This window comes from Chlorocebus sabaeus, chromosome 24 (assembly GCF_047675955.1).
Source record: "Chlorocebus sabaeus isolate Y175 chromosome 24, mChlSab1.0.hap1, whole genome shotgun sequence".
Classification (NCBI taxonomy): Eukaryota; Metazoa; Chordata; class Mammalia; order Primates; family Cercopithecidae; genus Chlorocebus; species Chlorocebus sabaeus.
The window spans coordinates 11,289,665-11,303,094 of NC_132927.1; the positions used below are offsets into that span (position 1 = coordinate 11,289,665).

Sequence of the window (13,430 nt, forward strand, 5' to 3'; positions counted from 1 at the left end):
TTTTAGTGAAAAGGGATCTAGAGTATACATGTTCTTTTGCATTAAAAAGAGAAGGAATTTGTGCATACATATTTGTTACATAAGACATATTATATATATACATACAGACGCATGCATGTAAATGTTTTTGGTGGCATATGTATAAATTAGCTTTGGAAAGGTATACAAGAAACAGCTAACACCAGGGCTATCTGTGGGTTAACAGGATAGCTGGAGCGTAGTAAAAGGAAAGATTTCTTAGGTCATCATTTTGTGTGTTTTGAATTTGCGCAATGTGAATATAAACTTACCAAGAGGAAAAATTAAAAGTACTTTACCTTGCACCATTGTTCTTAATGACTTCCACAGTTTCTTCAACAAAGTATCGATCCTTGACATATGCAAAGATATCATCACAAATTTCATGTAAGCGTGAACGATGGGTAAGGCTGGTCAAGTATAAAACTGGAATTATTAGTGGTTCTGGAAAACTCTGAAGATTCTGTCTTGCTTTTTTTTCTGACTCAAGTGCTTCCTGATACGTCAGTCCAGGTCTACCCGTCACAGCACAACTCCACACAAGGCTGTTGCACAGAATGGTTCGTTCAAAAAAGTCACTGATTAAAAAACAAAAACAAAAACAAAAACCCATTACCTATCATTTCACAAATTTTACATTAAAAACTGATAGCATTATCAGGTTATTTTTGTGCCTTTAATGCAAAATTTTATGTAGACACAGAACTCAAGTGTTTGGTAACTGGTCAACTTATAACACTAATACAAACATAAGAAAAAGTATATTTAAACTAAATATGTATATTTTGCAATTTAAAGGCACATCAGTCAAAACTAGACTTTGAGTTCCATCTGTTTTTCAGTGAAAAACTGAAAACTTTAAGCAGCTAACAAGAGAAAAGCTAAATAAACTAGTACTTCACATAATGAAAAATCAGTCATTAAAAAGTATAAAGTTCTTAATTAACATTTCCATTAATGTTAATAGAAAAATACCTATTTTCAGTTTGATCTATCCTGTATTTTCTTGAAACTATACGATGAGCTCATTTGTGTTTAAAAAAAAGAAAAAGAAAATAAAAGGTACCTACAGAAGCAGAGATTTCTGGAATGTCATACAAAACTCAAGGTAACAGGCAGGAGGGATAACTGGGCCATTCTATTCAGCGCACTTCTATTCTGCTGGAATTCCTTAACATGTGCATTTACTTATTTTCAAAAATTCTATCCACTCTTTTTTTTTTTGGAGACAGACTCTCACTCTGTCGCCCATGTTGGAGTACAGTGGCTGGATCTCAGCTCACTGCAACTTCCACCTTCCAGGTTCAAGTGATTCTCCTGCCTCAGCCTTCCGAGTAGCCCACCACACTCGGCTAATTTTTTTATGTTTTATTTATTTTTTTGAGACGGAGTTTCGCTCTTGCTGCCCAGGCTGGAGTGCAATGGTGCGATCTCGGCTCACCACAACTTCCGCCTCCCAGGTTCAAGAATTCTCCTGCCTCAGCCTCACGAGTAGCTGGGATTACAGGCATGTGCCACCACACCCGGCTAATTTTGTATTTTTAGTAGAGACGGGGTTTCTCCATGTTGGGCAGGTCTTGAACTCCCGACCTCAGGTGATCTGCCCACCTCAGCCTCCCAAAGTGCTGGGATTACAGGCATAAGCCACCACGCCCGTCCATGCTCGGCTAATTTTTATATTCTTAATACAGATGGGTTTCCCCATGTTGGCCAGGCTGGTCTCAAACTCTTGACCTTGTGATCCACCCACCTCAGCCTCCCGAAGTGCTGGGATTACAGGTGTAAGCCACCACACCCAGCCCTATCCACTCTCTTTTAAAATGCAAGAGATCTGTATTATAGGAAGATTCCTAAGGCATAATGGGTAGGAAAAACACAAATCAATGAACACACAATCCCATGTACATTAATTATAATAGTCACAAAAATGTATGTATTTATATACATACTGTAAAAAGATATTCCCTATGGAGAAAGGGGGGGGGGTGACTGGGAAGGAAGGAAAAGGAAAACTTTTTTTGTGATTCTAAATAATTCTATATTGTTTGAATTTTTTTTTTCTTTTTTGAGAGAGTCTCACTCTGTTGTCCAGACTAGAGGGCAGTGGTACAATCACCTAGGATGAAGCATTCTGTCTTGCCTCAGCCTCCTGAGTAGTTGGGACTACAGGTGCACACTAGGACAATCACCAATTTTTTTTGTGGGGGTAGAGATGGGGTCTCACTACGTTGCCCAGGATGGTCTCAACCTCCTGGGCTCAAGCGATCTTCCCACTCTGGCCTCCCAAAGTGTTAGGATTACAGGAATGAGCCACCATGCCCAGCCTGTTTGAATTTTTATTTTTATTTATGTATTTACTTTCCTGAGACAGAATCTCACTCTGTTGCCCAGGCTGGCATGCAGTGGCATGATCTTAGCTCACTGCAACTTCTGCCTTCCTGGTTCCAGCAATTCTTGTGCCTCAGCCTCCCAGGTAGCTGGGACTACAGGTACATACCACTATGCCTGGCTAATTTTTGTATTTTTAGTAGAGATGGAGTTTCACCATGTTGGCCAAGCTGGTCTCGAACTCCTGGCCTCAAGCAATTCACCACCTCAGCCTCCCATAGTGCTGGGATTAGAGGCGTGAGCCACCGCATTCAGCCCTGTTTAAATTTTTTTTTTTTTTTTTTTTTTTTTTTGAGACGGAGTCTCGCTCTGTCACCCAAGCTGGAGTGCAGTGGCGCGATCCTGGCTCACTGCAAGCTCCGCCTCCTGGGTTCACGCCATTCTCCTGCCCCAGCCTCCCGAGTAGCTGGGACTACAGGCGCCCGCCACCGCGCCCGGCTCATTTTTCGTATGTTTAGTAGAGACGGGGTTTCACCGTGGTCTCGATCTCCTGACCTTGTGATCCGCCCGCCTCGGCCTCCCAAAGTGCTGGGATTACAGGTATGAGCCGCCGCGCCCGGCTAAATTTTTTTTAATTAGCATTACTCATATATCATTTTGCAATAATTTTTTTTTATTTTTAGGTGGAGTCCCACTCTGTCACCCAGGCTGGAGTGCAGTGGCATGATCTCAGCTCGTTGCAACCTCCACCTCCCAGGTTCAAGTGATTCTCCTGCTTCAGCCTCCTCAGTAGCTGGGATTACAGGTGTTCACCCACACCCAGCTAATTTTTTTATTTTTAGTAGAGACGGGGTTTCACCATGTTGGTCAGGCTGGTCTCAAACTCCTGACCTCGTGATCCACCCAGCTCAGCCTCCCAAAGTGCTGGGATTACAGGCGTGAGCCATGGCACCCGGTGCAATTTTTTTTTTTTTTTTTTTAAGACAGAGTCTTACTCTGTCACCCAGGCTGAAGTGCAGCGGCGCGATCTCGGCTCCCTGCAACCTCCGCCTCCCAGGTTCAAGGGATTCTCCTGCCTCAGCCTCCCAAGTAGCTGGGACTAAAGGCACATGACACCAGCTAATTTTTTGTTATTTTCAGTAGAGATGGGGTTTCACCATGTTCGCCAGGATGGTCTTGATCTCCTGACCTGGTGATCTGCCCACCTCAGCCTCCTAAAGTGCTAGGATTACAGGCGTGAGCCACCGTGCCTGGCCAATATAATATTTTTAAAATGTAAAAAGTTAGCCCACTGTGGTGGCATGAGCCTGTAATTCGAGCTACTCTGGAGGCTGAGGCAGGAGAATCGCTTCAGTCCAGGAGTTGAAGGCTAGTAAGCCACAATCATGCCATTGCACTCCAGCATAAGAGTGAGACTGTCTGAAAAAAAAAATTTTATATATATGCATACGGTTATACATATGCAAAAGGATTAACAATGGCTGCCTCTAAGTGGTAAGATACAGGTAAAATTTTTTCCTGTTTTATACTTTGTTCTACTTTTCTGTAATTATATGTAACCATATAAATAATTATTCAATTTTTTCTCCTTCCTGAAATCTTTACTTCTCCCATCATTCTAAAAGTACTTCAACTGTTATATGCCTATTTCCTGGTTAGTACATCTATCTGTGTAGGTTATCTCTATTAGCTTGATCTCCAAAAAGTGGGAGCAATTCCATTTAGATTGTTTCCTTTGTACATGTCTATAGAACTACTTTTTAAAAAGGTATCTATGGAAACAAAGCAAGAGAAACTAATCATACCTTAACATAAATGAGATCTACAGAAATAACATGCATATGCCAAGTTACATGGCTCTTAATTCAGTACAAAGAAGATTGTTTTGAAGTATCGTTTAGTTCAGGAAATAATGGGTGTATATCACCAAAAATACAAAGTAAAAAACAGTTATCCTTATAAGATAGAAGGCAGATATCCTAAGAATTCAGAGAAAGGGAAGGGAAGAATTCAGAGGGCAAAAAAAGATTTTTAAAACTACTATTAGAATTTTTTGGGGGGGAAAGTGATGTTAAGAGGTAGGTCTTGGCTGGACACGATGGCTCATGCCTGTAATCCCAGCACTTCAGCAGGCTGAGGCAGGAGGATCACTTGAAGCCAGGAGTTCGAGACCAGACTGCACAACAAAGTGAGATCCTGTCCCCACCAAAAATTGAAGAAAAAAATTAGCCAGGGGGCGCACATCTATAGTCCTTGTTATTCAGGAGGCTGAACCCAGGAGTCCAAGGCTGCAGTGAGCTATGATTACATCACTGCACTCCAGACTGAGCGACAGAGCACAGCCCTGTTTCTTAAAAAAGTTCTAGTTCAGGCACGGTGGCTCACATCTGTAATCCCACTTTGGAAGATTGAGGCAGGAAAAATGCTTAAGCCCAGGAGCTCAAGACCAGCCTGGATGACATGGCAAAACCCAGTCTCTACTAAAAATAGAAAAATCAGCCAGGTCCACGTGGTGACACATGCCTGTAATCCTAGCTACTCAGGAGGCTGAGGCAGGAGGAGCACTCCAGCCTGGGAGGCCGAGGTTGCAGTAAGCCAAGATCGCACCATTGCACTCTAGCCTGGGTGACAGAGTAAGACAATGTCTCAAAAAAAAAAAAAAAAAAAAGTAAAGAAGAAAAAAGTTCTAAATTTTTCCTATAGAAACAAATGTATCTGTAAGATTTAGCTTCTCAAGCCAATACATAATTAGCACATAATGTACATAGGTATGCTTTTTTCCTCTTTTTAAAATTGATATATAACAGTTGTACATATTAATACCTGTATACAATGTGTAATTATCAAATCAGGGTAACTGGGATATCCATCACATGAAGTATACTTTTAATAACTTAAACAATACTAAGTACTGCTCAAGAAAATTATACTTCAAATCTAAATATCTTATACTTCAGTCTGTAAGCCAGTGCTAGTAGAAATAGAATGGTTAGTCACATGTATAATTTTAAATTTTCCAGTGGTCACATTTAAAATTTTAAAAATAAAAATAACAATATATCACAAAATAATTTCATTTCAATATGTAATAAACATTTTAAAAATCAAGATACTTTACTTACATTCTTCTTTAAAAAAAAAAAAAATCCGCCAGGCATGGTGGCTCATGCCTGTAATCCCAACACTTTGGGAGGCCGAGGTAGGCAGATCACAAGGTCAGGAGATTGAGCACATCCTGGCTAACACAGTGAAACTCCATCTCTACCAAAAATACAAAAAATTAGCTGGGCGTGGTGGCACACACCTGTAGTCCCAGCTATTGGGGAGGCTGAGGCAGGAGGATCGCTTGAACCCAGGAGCCAGAGGTTGCAGTGAACTGAGACTGTGCCACTGCACTCCAGCCAGGGCAACAGAGCGAGACTCTGTCTCAGAAAAAAAAGAAAAAAAAAATCCAATGTATATTTTACATTTACTGCCTATCTTAATTCGAACTAATCATATTTCAAGAACTTAATAACCTATTTGGCCAAGTAATGGCTCCTGTTCTAGACAGCACAGCTCTAGCCACAGCAGCTAAGTGCCTGAGGTACTGAGTAGGAAATATCCCACGCATGGGATATTTCGTGCCATGGCGGGGGGACAGCTAAACGCAGTGAATTGCAACAAACACAATTTAGATTTAACACTGCCTAAAAATACCAAGGAGAACAATGGCACAAATGCCAAAACAAAACCAGTGATATATAGCTGCCCTTTTACACCCTAAGGTTTCTACTATCTCCTACAAAATGTTTGTGCCATTTGTTTCCTTTGTGTCTATTTACTCTACAAAGTTATTGTTACATTATAGCTTCACTATGCACAAAGACCTACCCTAAGGAGGCAGGACACACTACCACAGTGGCCATTTTAAGGGAGAAAAGTCCAAGGGTCATCTCTCCCCTACTCATAACCCACGAAAGGCACAGCACCATCTCTAACATTACACACCTTCACTTTCTCCCACTTCTGTAATTCTACTCACACTTTACCCATTTATCATACACATTTAAATGTGCAGAATTTGTTAATACTGAATTCTAGGGGGTTGGTTACAATGCCTCTTCAATTTCTACATTATAAGAATATAACTATTGAAACTTACAAAAAATACATTTTACTATTGTGAGCAAAAATATTTTTATATGAATGTAAATCTAGGCTAATACAGGTTATTAACGTCAGATTTATGACTGCACTTTCAATCATCCTCTTCACTAAAGGTGAGCATCCTACTGGCACGGAGACCAAATCCTGCCCTCCATCTGCTTTTGTAGTTTTTTTTTTTTTGGGAACACAACCATACCCACATTTTTAGGTGTTGTCAGTAACTGCTTTCTCACTACATTTGCACAGTTGGATAAAGAGTTGGATAGGTACAAGAGATCCTATGGCCAAGCAAAGCCTAAAATACCGATTATCTGGCCCTTTGCGGAAAAAATTTGATGACCCCTCCTCTTTACCATTATTTCATAAGGAAAAATTGCTGAGTGACAAGGTACTTTCTTAAAAACACACCTGTAATATGAAGTCAACCAACACTCTGGTGAACAAACTGAGGAACAAAGTGCAACATACTATTAATTTGTTGGGTATTGGGAAAATTAAAAAACTAAAAACCTAGTAGGGGAAGATTAAATTGTGACATAAAAATCAGAAACTAGGCCAGGCACTGGGGCTCACGCCTGTAATTCCAGCACTTTGGGAGACCGAGGTGGGTGGATCACGAGGTCAGGAGGTCAAGACCAGAGTGGCCAAGATGGTGAAACCCTGTCTCTACTAAAAATATAAAACTTAGCTGGGCACGGTGGCAGGAGCCTGTAATCCCAGCTACTCGGGAGGCTGAGGCAGGAGAATCGCTTGAACCAGGGTGGCAGAGGTTGCAGTGAGCTGAGATGGAGCCCTTGCACTCCAGCCTGGGCGACAGAGTGAGACTCTGTCTCAAAAAAAAAAAAAAAAAAAATCAGAAACGAAGTACAATTCAGATGAAAAACAAAGTGTACTCTACTTAGGGGCCAAAACACACTCTCTCTCTCCGTGTATGTATGCATGTGTACGCATATATGCATATATATATGAAGGAGAGAGAAAAATGAATCCCAGCTTTACTCTCTGAATGCAACTGGGTAAGTTACATAACCTCTCTAAATTTGGTTCCTCCATGAATGTTAATGTGAAAATCAGGCCAGGCGAGGTGGCTCACGCCTGTAATCCCAACACTTTGGGAGGCCGAGGCGGGTGTATCACAAGGTCAGATTGAGATCATCCTGGCTAACACGGTGAAACCCCGTCTCTACTAAAAATACAAAAAAATTAGCCGGGCATGGTGGTGTATGCCTGTAGTCCCAGCTACTAGGGAGGCTGAGGCAGGAGAATGGCATGAACCCGGGAGGCAGAGCTTGCAGTGAGCTGAGATCGCATGACTGCACTCTAGCCTGGGCGATAGGGCGAGACTCCATCTCAAAAAAAAAAAAAAAAAAGAAAAGAAAAGAAAATGAGATAATTCTTAGCAAATGCCCCTAAAATGTAAGTGCACTCAATAGATATTATCAATTCTTATTGTTCAAGTACGACACGCGCAGAGAGATCCTAGAAGAATAACCAGTATGGTAGAGAAACAATGTCAGAAAAACACATATGTTTTCAAGAGAGAAAGTTAGACATCTGGAAGGGGAGCAGAAAGAGACAGAACTATCTCAAACATCTGAAGATATTTCTTCTTGTCAGCTCCTGAGGGCAAGTATAGGAAACAACAGAAATTCTAGGAAGAAAGAGTTTTTGAATCATTATTATAGGTAGTATAGGGCAAACAACAAGGTATGTCCACAAGTTCTCAGGATGGTTTTCATTGTGTTTTGATGGATAACATACATTAGATTATCAGTGAGCACTCAAAATCCAATCAGATGACCCAACTATAAAATTCTAGCAACTGCTTGCGGTAGACTTTGCAAAGAGGGCTAAAGGTGTGCAGGCTCCTTTGAAATATGACATTCATGCTCTTCTCACCAAAAGCTACAGTCTATTTCATGACCTCCTGAATCTGGGCTGACCTTGTAATCTGTTTTGACCAAAACAATAAAGAAATTATATTGAGTGACTTCCATTCTCACCCTCTTGAAACTCTAAGACCACCATGTGAAACAGCCTCTTTCTGAGGCTGAAAGACCACATGGTAACTAAAACCATCCCAGCTGAGTTCCCAGACCTGTGACCGAGGCTATCTCTTACTCCAACCAGCCTCAGCCTAGCCTCCAGCTGACTGTAGCTAAGTGAGTGAGCACAGAGGAAACCAGCAGAAAACAAACTGGCAATCCACAGAATAGGGAACAAATAAAATGGGTTATTTAGAGCCACTAAGTTTTGGGGTAGGTTGTTACTACAACCTACAATATTGCAATAACTGATAAATGTATTCTGTCTGAAGAAAAAATGTATTTAAAACATCTGAAACTAAGTACATGTCTGCTAAGTAGACAAAAGATAAAATTCAAAAAGAAAAGCATTTAGGAATCTCTGCTATACCAACCAGGAAAAAAGGATTCATGGATCCAAGTATCAGGACCATGTGGCAGGCTTATTCCTTAAAGAGGAGCTAAACATCTCATTTAAAGACACTAGCTATGAAAAATTATCCAACTTCCTTTGAAAACCCCATGCTCACCAAACAGCCTGTGATTATAACTAGATTTCACACATAACTGACCATCAGTATAAGAATTGGTCAGTATGAAAGACATTCCCCCTACTATAAATTGATGATGTTCTGATGTGTCCACTGAATACCTAGAGCTTAATCACTTGGGGTATAGTAAAAAACCAAATGTCTAAGAAGACAGTACACAGTGGTATCTACACAAAAATCTAGGCAGCCAGTTTAAATTCCAGGCAATGCCCCTATTTTCTTAGTGCATACTTCAACAGATATTAGGAAGAATTTTCCATAATAGCACTATGTGATAGTAAACAGTAAAAAGAGTATAAATTCTAGAATAATTGATGTGAGTTCGATTCTAGCATTATCAGTTACTAGAAAAATAATTTTGGACTCTGTAATCTTGGATTTACTCCCTACCCCAACTTCAGTTTCCTCATCTGTAAAAGGAGGCTGTTGAAAGGACTGACTTATTAACAAAAGAGAGCAGATGAACAATGAAAACAGGATGCCTTATAAGCCAGTCAAACCTCTTCCAATGAAAAGTCAGGGTGAAACATAATTTCGACCACCTGTTAGTGATGTTGTGGAAGAGAGTTATACATTTTGTATGGAAGGCTGGACTCACTCAAAGTTGGGAAATATATTCCAAGTGTCTACATGGCTAAAAAAAATAAGTTATTTTATTTATGAGATTAAGTCACCAGGTAATACAACAAATCATTTTCCTATCCCACAAGTCTAGAAATTCTGGTATTCAGACCTGACTGTTCCATTTTTTAACAATCCACAGCAAAAATAAACAAAATTGTTGTCAGCTTGCCAAAATTACAGAATATTTTTATTTTTGTAGAAACAAGGTCTTACTATTTTGACCTGGCCGATCTCAAACTCCTGGCCTCAAGTGATCTTCTCACCTCAACCTCCCAAAGTGTTTGGATTATAGGCATGAGCCACTGCACGCAGCCAGAATAAATCATATTTAAGAGACTAAATTGGCCGGGCGCGGTGGCTCACGCCTGTAATACCAGCACTTTGGTAGGCTGAGGCGGGCGGATCACCTGAGGTCGGGAGTTCGAGGCTAGCTTGGTCAGCATGGTGAAACCCTGTCTCTACTAAAAATACAGAAATTAGCCGGGCGTGGTGGCACATGCCTGTAATCCCAGCTACTCGGGAAGCTGAGGCAGGAGAATCACTTGAACCTGGGAGGCAGAGGTTGCGGTGAGCAGAGATCACGCCATTGCACTCCAGCCTGGGCAACAAAGCGAGACTCCGTCTCAAAAAAAAAAAAAAAAAAAGAAGACTAAATTATGCACCTTAGCTTATGCATTTGTCTATAGTTGATGTGCTATTGAGTCTTCTTTACCTATGAAAAAGCAGGTCAATCAAGAGTTAGCAATTAGTTAAGGAGAATGTAGTAAGGAGTCTGTGCTATTTAATCACTGAGGATGCATCCTGGTCAGTCACTGTCTCAAAGAGTTCAGGTTCTTGGAAAAGACAAAATGTGCGGCAATAGGCCAAGTGCAGAGGTTCACGCCTGTAATCCCAGCACTTTGGGAGGCCAAGGCGGGTGGATCACCTGAGGTCAGGAGATCCAGACCATTCTGGCCAACGTGATGAAACCTCGTCTCTACTAAAAATACAAAAATTAGCTGGGTGTGGTGGCAGGCACCTGTAATCCCAGCTACTCGGGAGGCTGAGGCAGAGAATGCCTGAACCCAGGAGGCAGAGGTTGCAGTGAGCTGAGATCGCACCACTGCACTCCAGCCTGGGCAACACGGCAAGACTCCGTCTCACAAAAAAAAAAAAAAAAAAAAAATTAGCCGGGCGTGGTGGCAGGCACCTGTAATCCCAGATACTTGGGAGGCTGAGGCAGAGAACTGCTTGAACCCGGGAGGTGGAGGTTGCAGTGAGCCAAGATTGGGCCACTGTCTCCAGCCTGAGAGACAGCGTGACTTCATCTCAAAAAAATAAAAATATAAACAAAAATAAAAATAAAAAGGTGAGGCAACAAATACATTGCATGACAAGGCAATAACAGGACATGCTACACTAGATAAATGGAGGGGTGACCATTGCTGCTTAGAAGGACAAAGAGGAAGCAGGCTATAATATCAAGTAAGATAGAGACAGAAAACTAGCAATTAAAAGGTCACTGGCAAGCAGGAGCGGTGACTCACGCCTGTAATCCCAGCACTTTGGGGAGGCCAGGGCGGATGGACCACTTGAGGTTAGGAGTTCGAGACCAGCCTGCCCAACATGGTGAAACCCTGTCTCTACTAAAAATACAAAAAATTAGCCGGGCATGGTGGCAGGCGCCTGTAATCCAGGTACTCCGGAGGCTGAGGCAGGAGAATCTCTTGAATCTGGAAGGCAGAGGTTGCAGTGAGCCAAGATCATGCTAATGCACTCCAGCCTGGCAACAAGAGTGAAACTCCGTCTCAAACTAAATTAACATAAAATAAAACAAAACAAAATATTTAAAAAACACAGTCACTGGCAACCTCTACTAACCACATTTACAGGCAAAAGTTACTTTGTATTGTGTTGGGAAGTGAATAAGGCTAGGAGGTGTAGAAAACCTTTTTTAGACTGATTAGAGAAACTTCTATTCAAGAAATAAAAAATGCAAGCAAATAAGCGAGCATAGTGGTCTTCAAGGCAAATACAAAAGAAAAATATTCAAAATAATGCACTGAAAGGCTAGTCTTCAAACAAATTCACATAAACCAATTGGTGATTTAACAAGTGAAAACAGGTTTTTTGTTTGTTTTTGTTTTTTTTTTTAGGGCTACTCCATAAGCAGTGTTAAGAGGAGCCTGCAGCCCAGCCAGGCATGGTGGCTCATGCCTGTAATCCCAGCACTTTGGGAGGCAGAGGTGGGCGGATCACAAGGTCAGGAGTTAGAGACCAGCCTGGCCAAAAGGGTGAAACCCGTCTCTACAAAAGATACAGAAAAAAAAAAAAAAATAAGCCAGGCGTGGTGGGACGTGCCTGTAATCCCAGCTACTTAGGAGGCTGAGGCAGGAGAATCACTTGAACCGGGGAAGCAGAGGTTGCAGTGAGCCGAGATTGCCCCATTGCACTCCAGACTGGGCAACAGGGTGAGACTCTGTCTCAAAAATAGAGCAGCCTGCAGAGGTTTCCTTCATAGTTTTTCCAGAGTTGTTCCAAAGGTCAGGTTACCATACTACAGACCACCATATACTACTTACCACAAAAGCATTTTTGGAAAGATCTCTTTGTAATCATTTGTGAGAAACAGAAAGTAATTCAAAATTTATCATTAAAAGGCAGTCTTCTTCCAATTTTGTCAAAATTCTTTCCATTCAGTCATAGAAACGTAAGACCATCAGCAATACTCCTTAATTCAAGGTAAATGGTCAAATACCTTTGCCTCCAAAGCAATAATCTCTCTGGGACTGCTTGTAATTTCCAAAAGCCCAAACACTTCAGCACAAGGGGGAAAAAAAAAAATTGAAAATAAAAATCCAGTTATTTCAAATGTTTAAATGCCCTAAGACTACAAAGAATACAGTTCCTTGATATTAATGGAGGATACGGCTGGGCATGGTGGTTCATGCCTGTAATTCTAGCACTTTGGGAGACCGAGGCAGGCAGATCACCTAACTCAGGAGTTCAAGACCAGCCTGGGCAACACGGCGAAATCCTGTCTCTACATAAAATACAAAAATTAGCCAAAGTGGTGGCATGCACCTGCAATCCCAGCCACTCAGGAGGCTAAGGTAGTAAAGTGGGGGAGATTGTTTGACCCCAGGAGGTCGAGGCTGCAGTGAGCCAAGATTGTGCCACTGCACTCCAGCCTGGGCGACAGAGCGAGAACCTGTCTCAAAATAAGCAAATAAATAAAAATAATGGAAGATAGATAGTTCTGGAATGCGAAAAATCTTCTGTATTTCAGCATTTCAGATTTCTCCAAGGTGAGAATAATTCGGCTCAAGAACCAAAGTGCATTAAGAATGTTTAATTCACAAAGGATAACAGCCATATTCATCCTACCCTCTAAGGTGAGAAAAGCCCCTTGCTTATATGGAAGGAGAAAACAATTTGAAATTTAAGCCTATTTACTATTTTGTTGGTACTCTCAATTTTCTTTTTAATCATAATTGTTAGCAAGGCCTGTAGTTTTAAAATCCTTAAAAAAAAAATCCTTATCCAATTACCTAATCCAAGTTCACTTAACTAGTTATGAGAACTCTATTTGAGTAACAAAACAAGTCTCTACAGGAACAGAGCGAGACGTACACTCCTACTTAAAAGTACTGTCTGATGAAAAGCACTCTATTCTCTAGATATAACATGTTTAATGTGAAACCCTTTCTGTGGAGCTGAAGAAAAACGTTTACTTAAAATAAATGCTCAAACGAAC

The 13,430-nt window shown here is 41.1% G+C and overlaps 1 protein-coding gene across 4 annotated transcripts in view; it reads right to left on the reverse strand.

Annotated features, from left to right (window-relative positions):
• BAZ1A (bromodomain adjacent to zinc finger domain 1A) overlaps window positions 1-13,430 on the reverse strand; it is a 231,106-nt gene that overhangs the window by 113,288 nt on the left and 104,388 nt on the right. For all 4 annotated transcript variants that reach the window (XM_073010925.1, XM_073010924.1, XM_037983884.2 and 1 more), the window contains one exon: window positions 318-596. In XM_073010925.1, coding sequence (XP_072867026.1) covers window positions 318-596 — 279 coding nt within the window. The remainder of the gene's footprint in view (window positions 1-317; window positions 597-13,430) is intronic.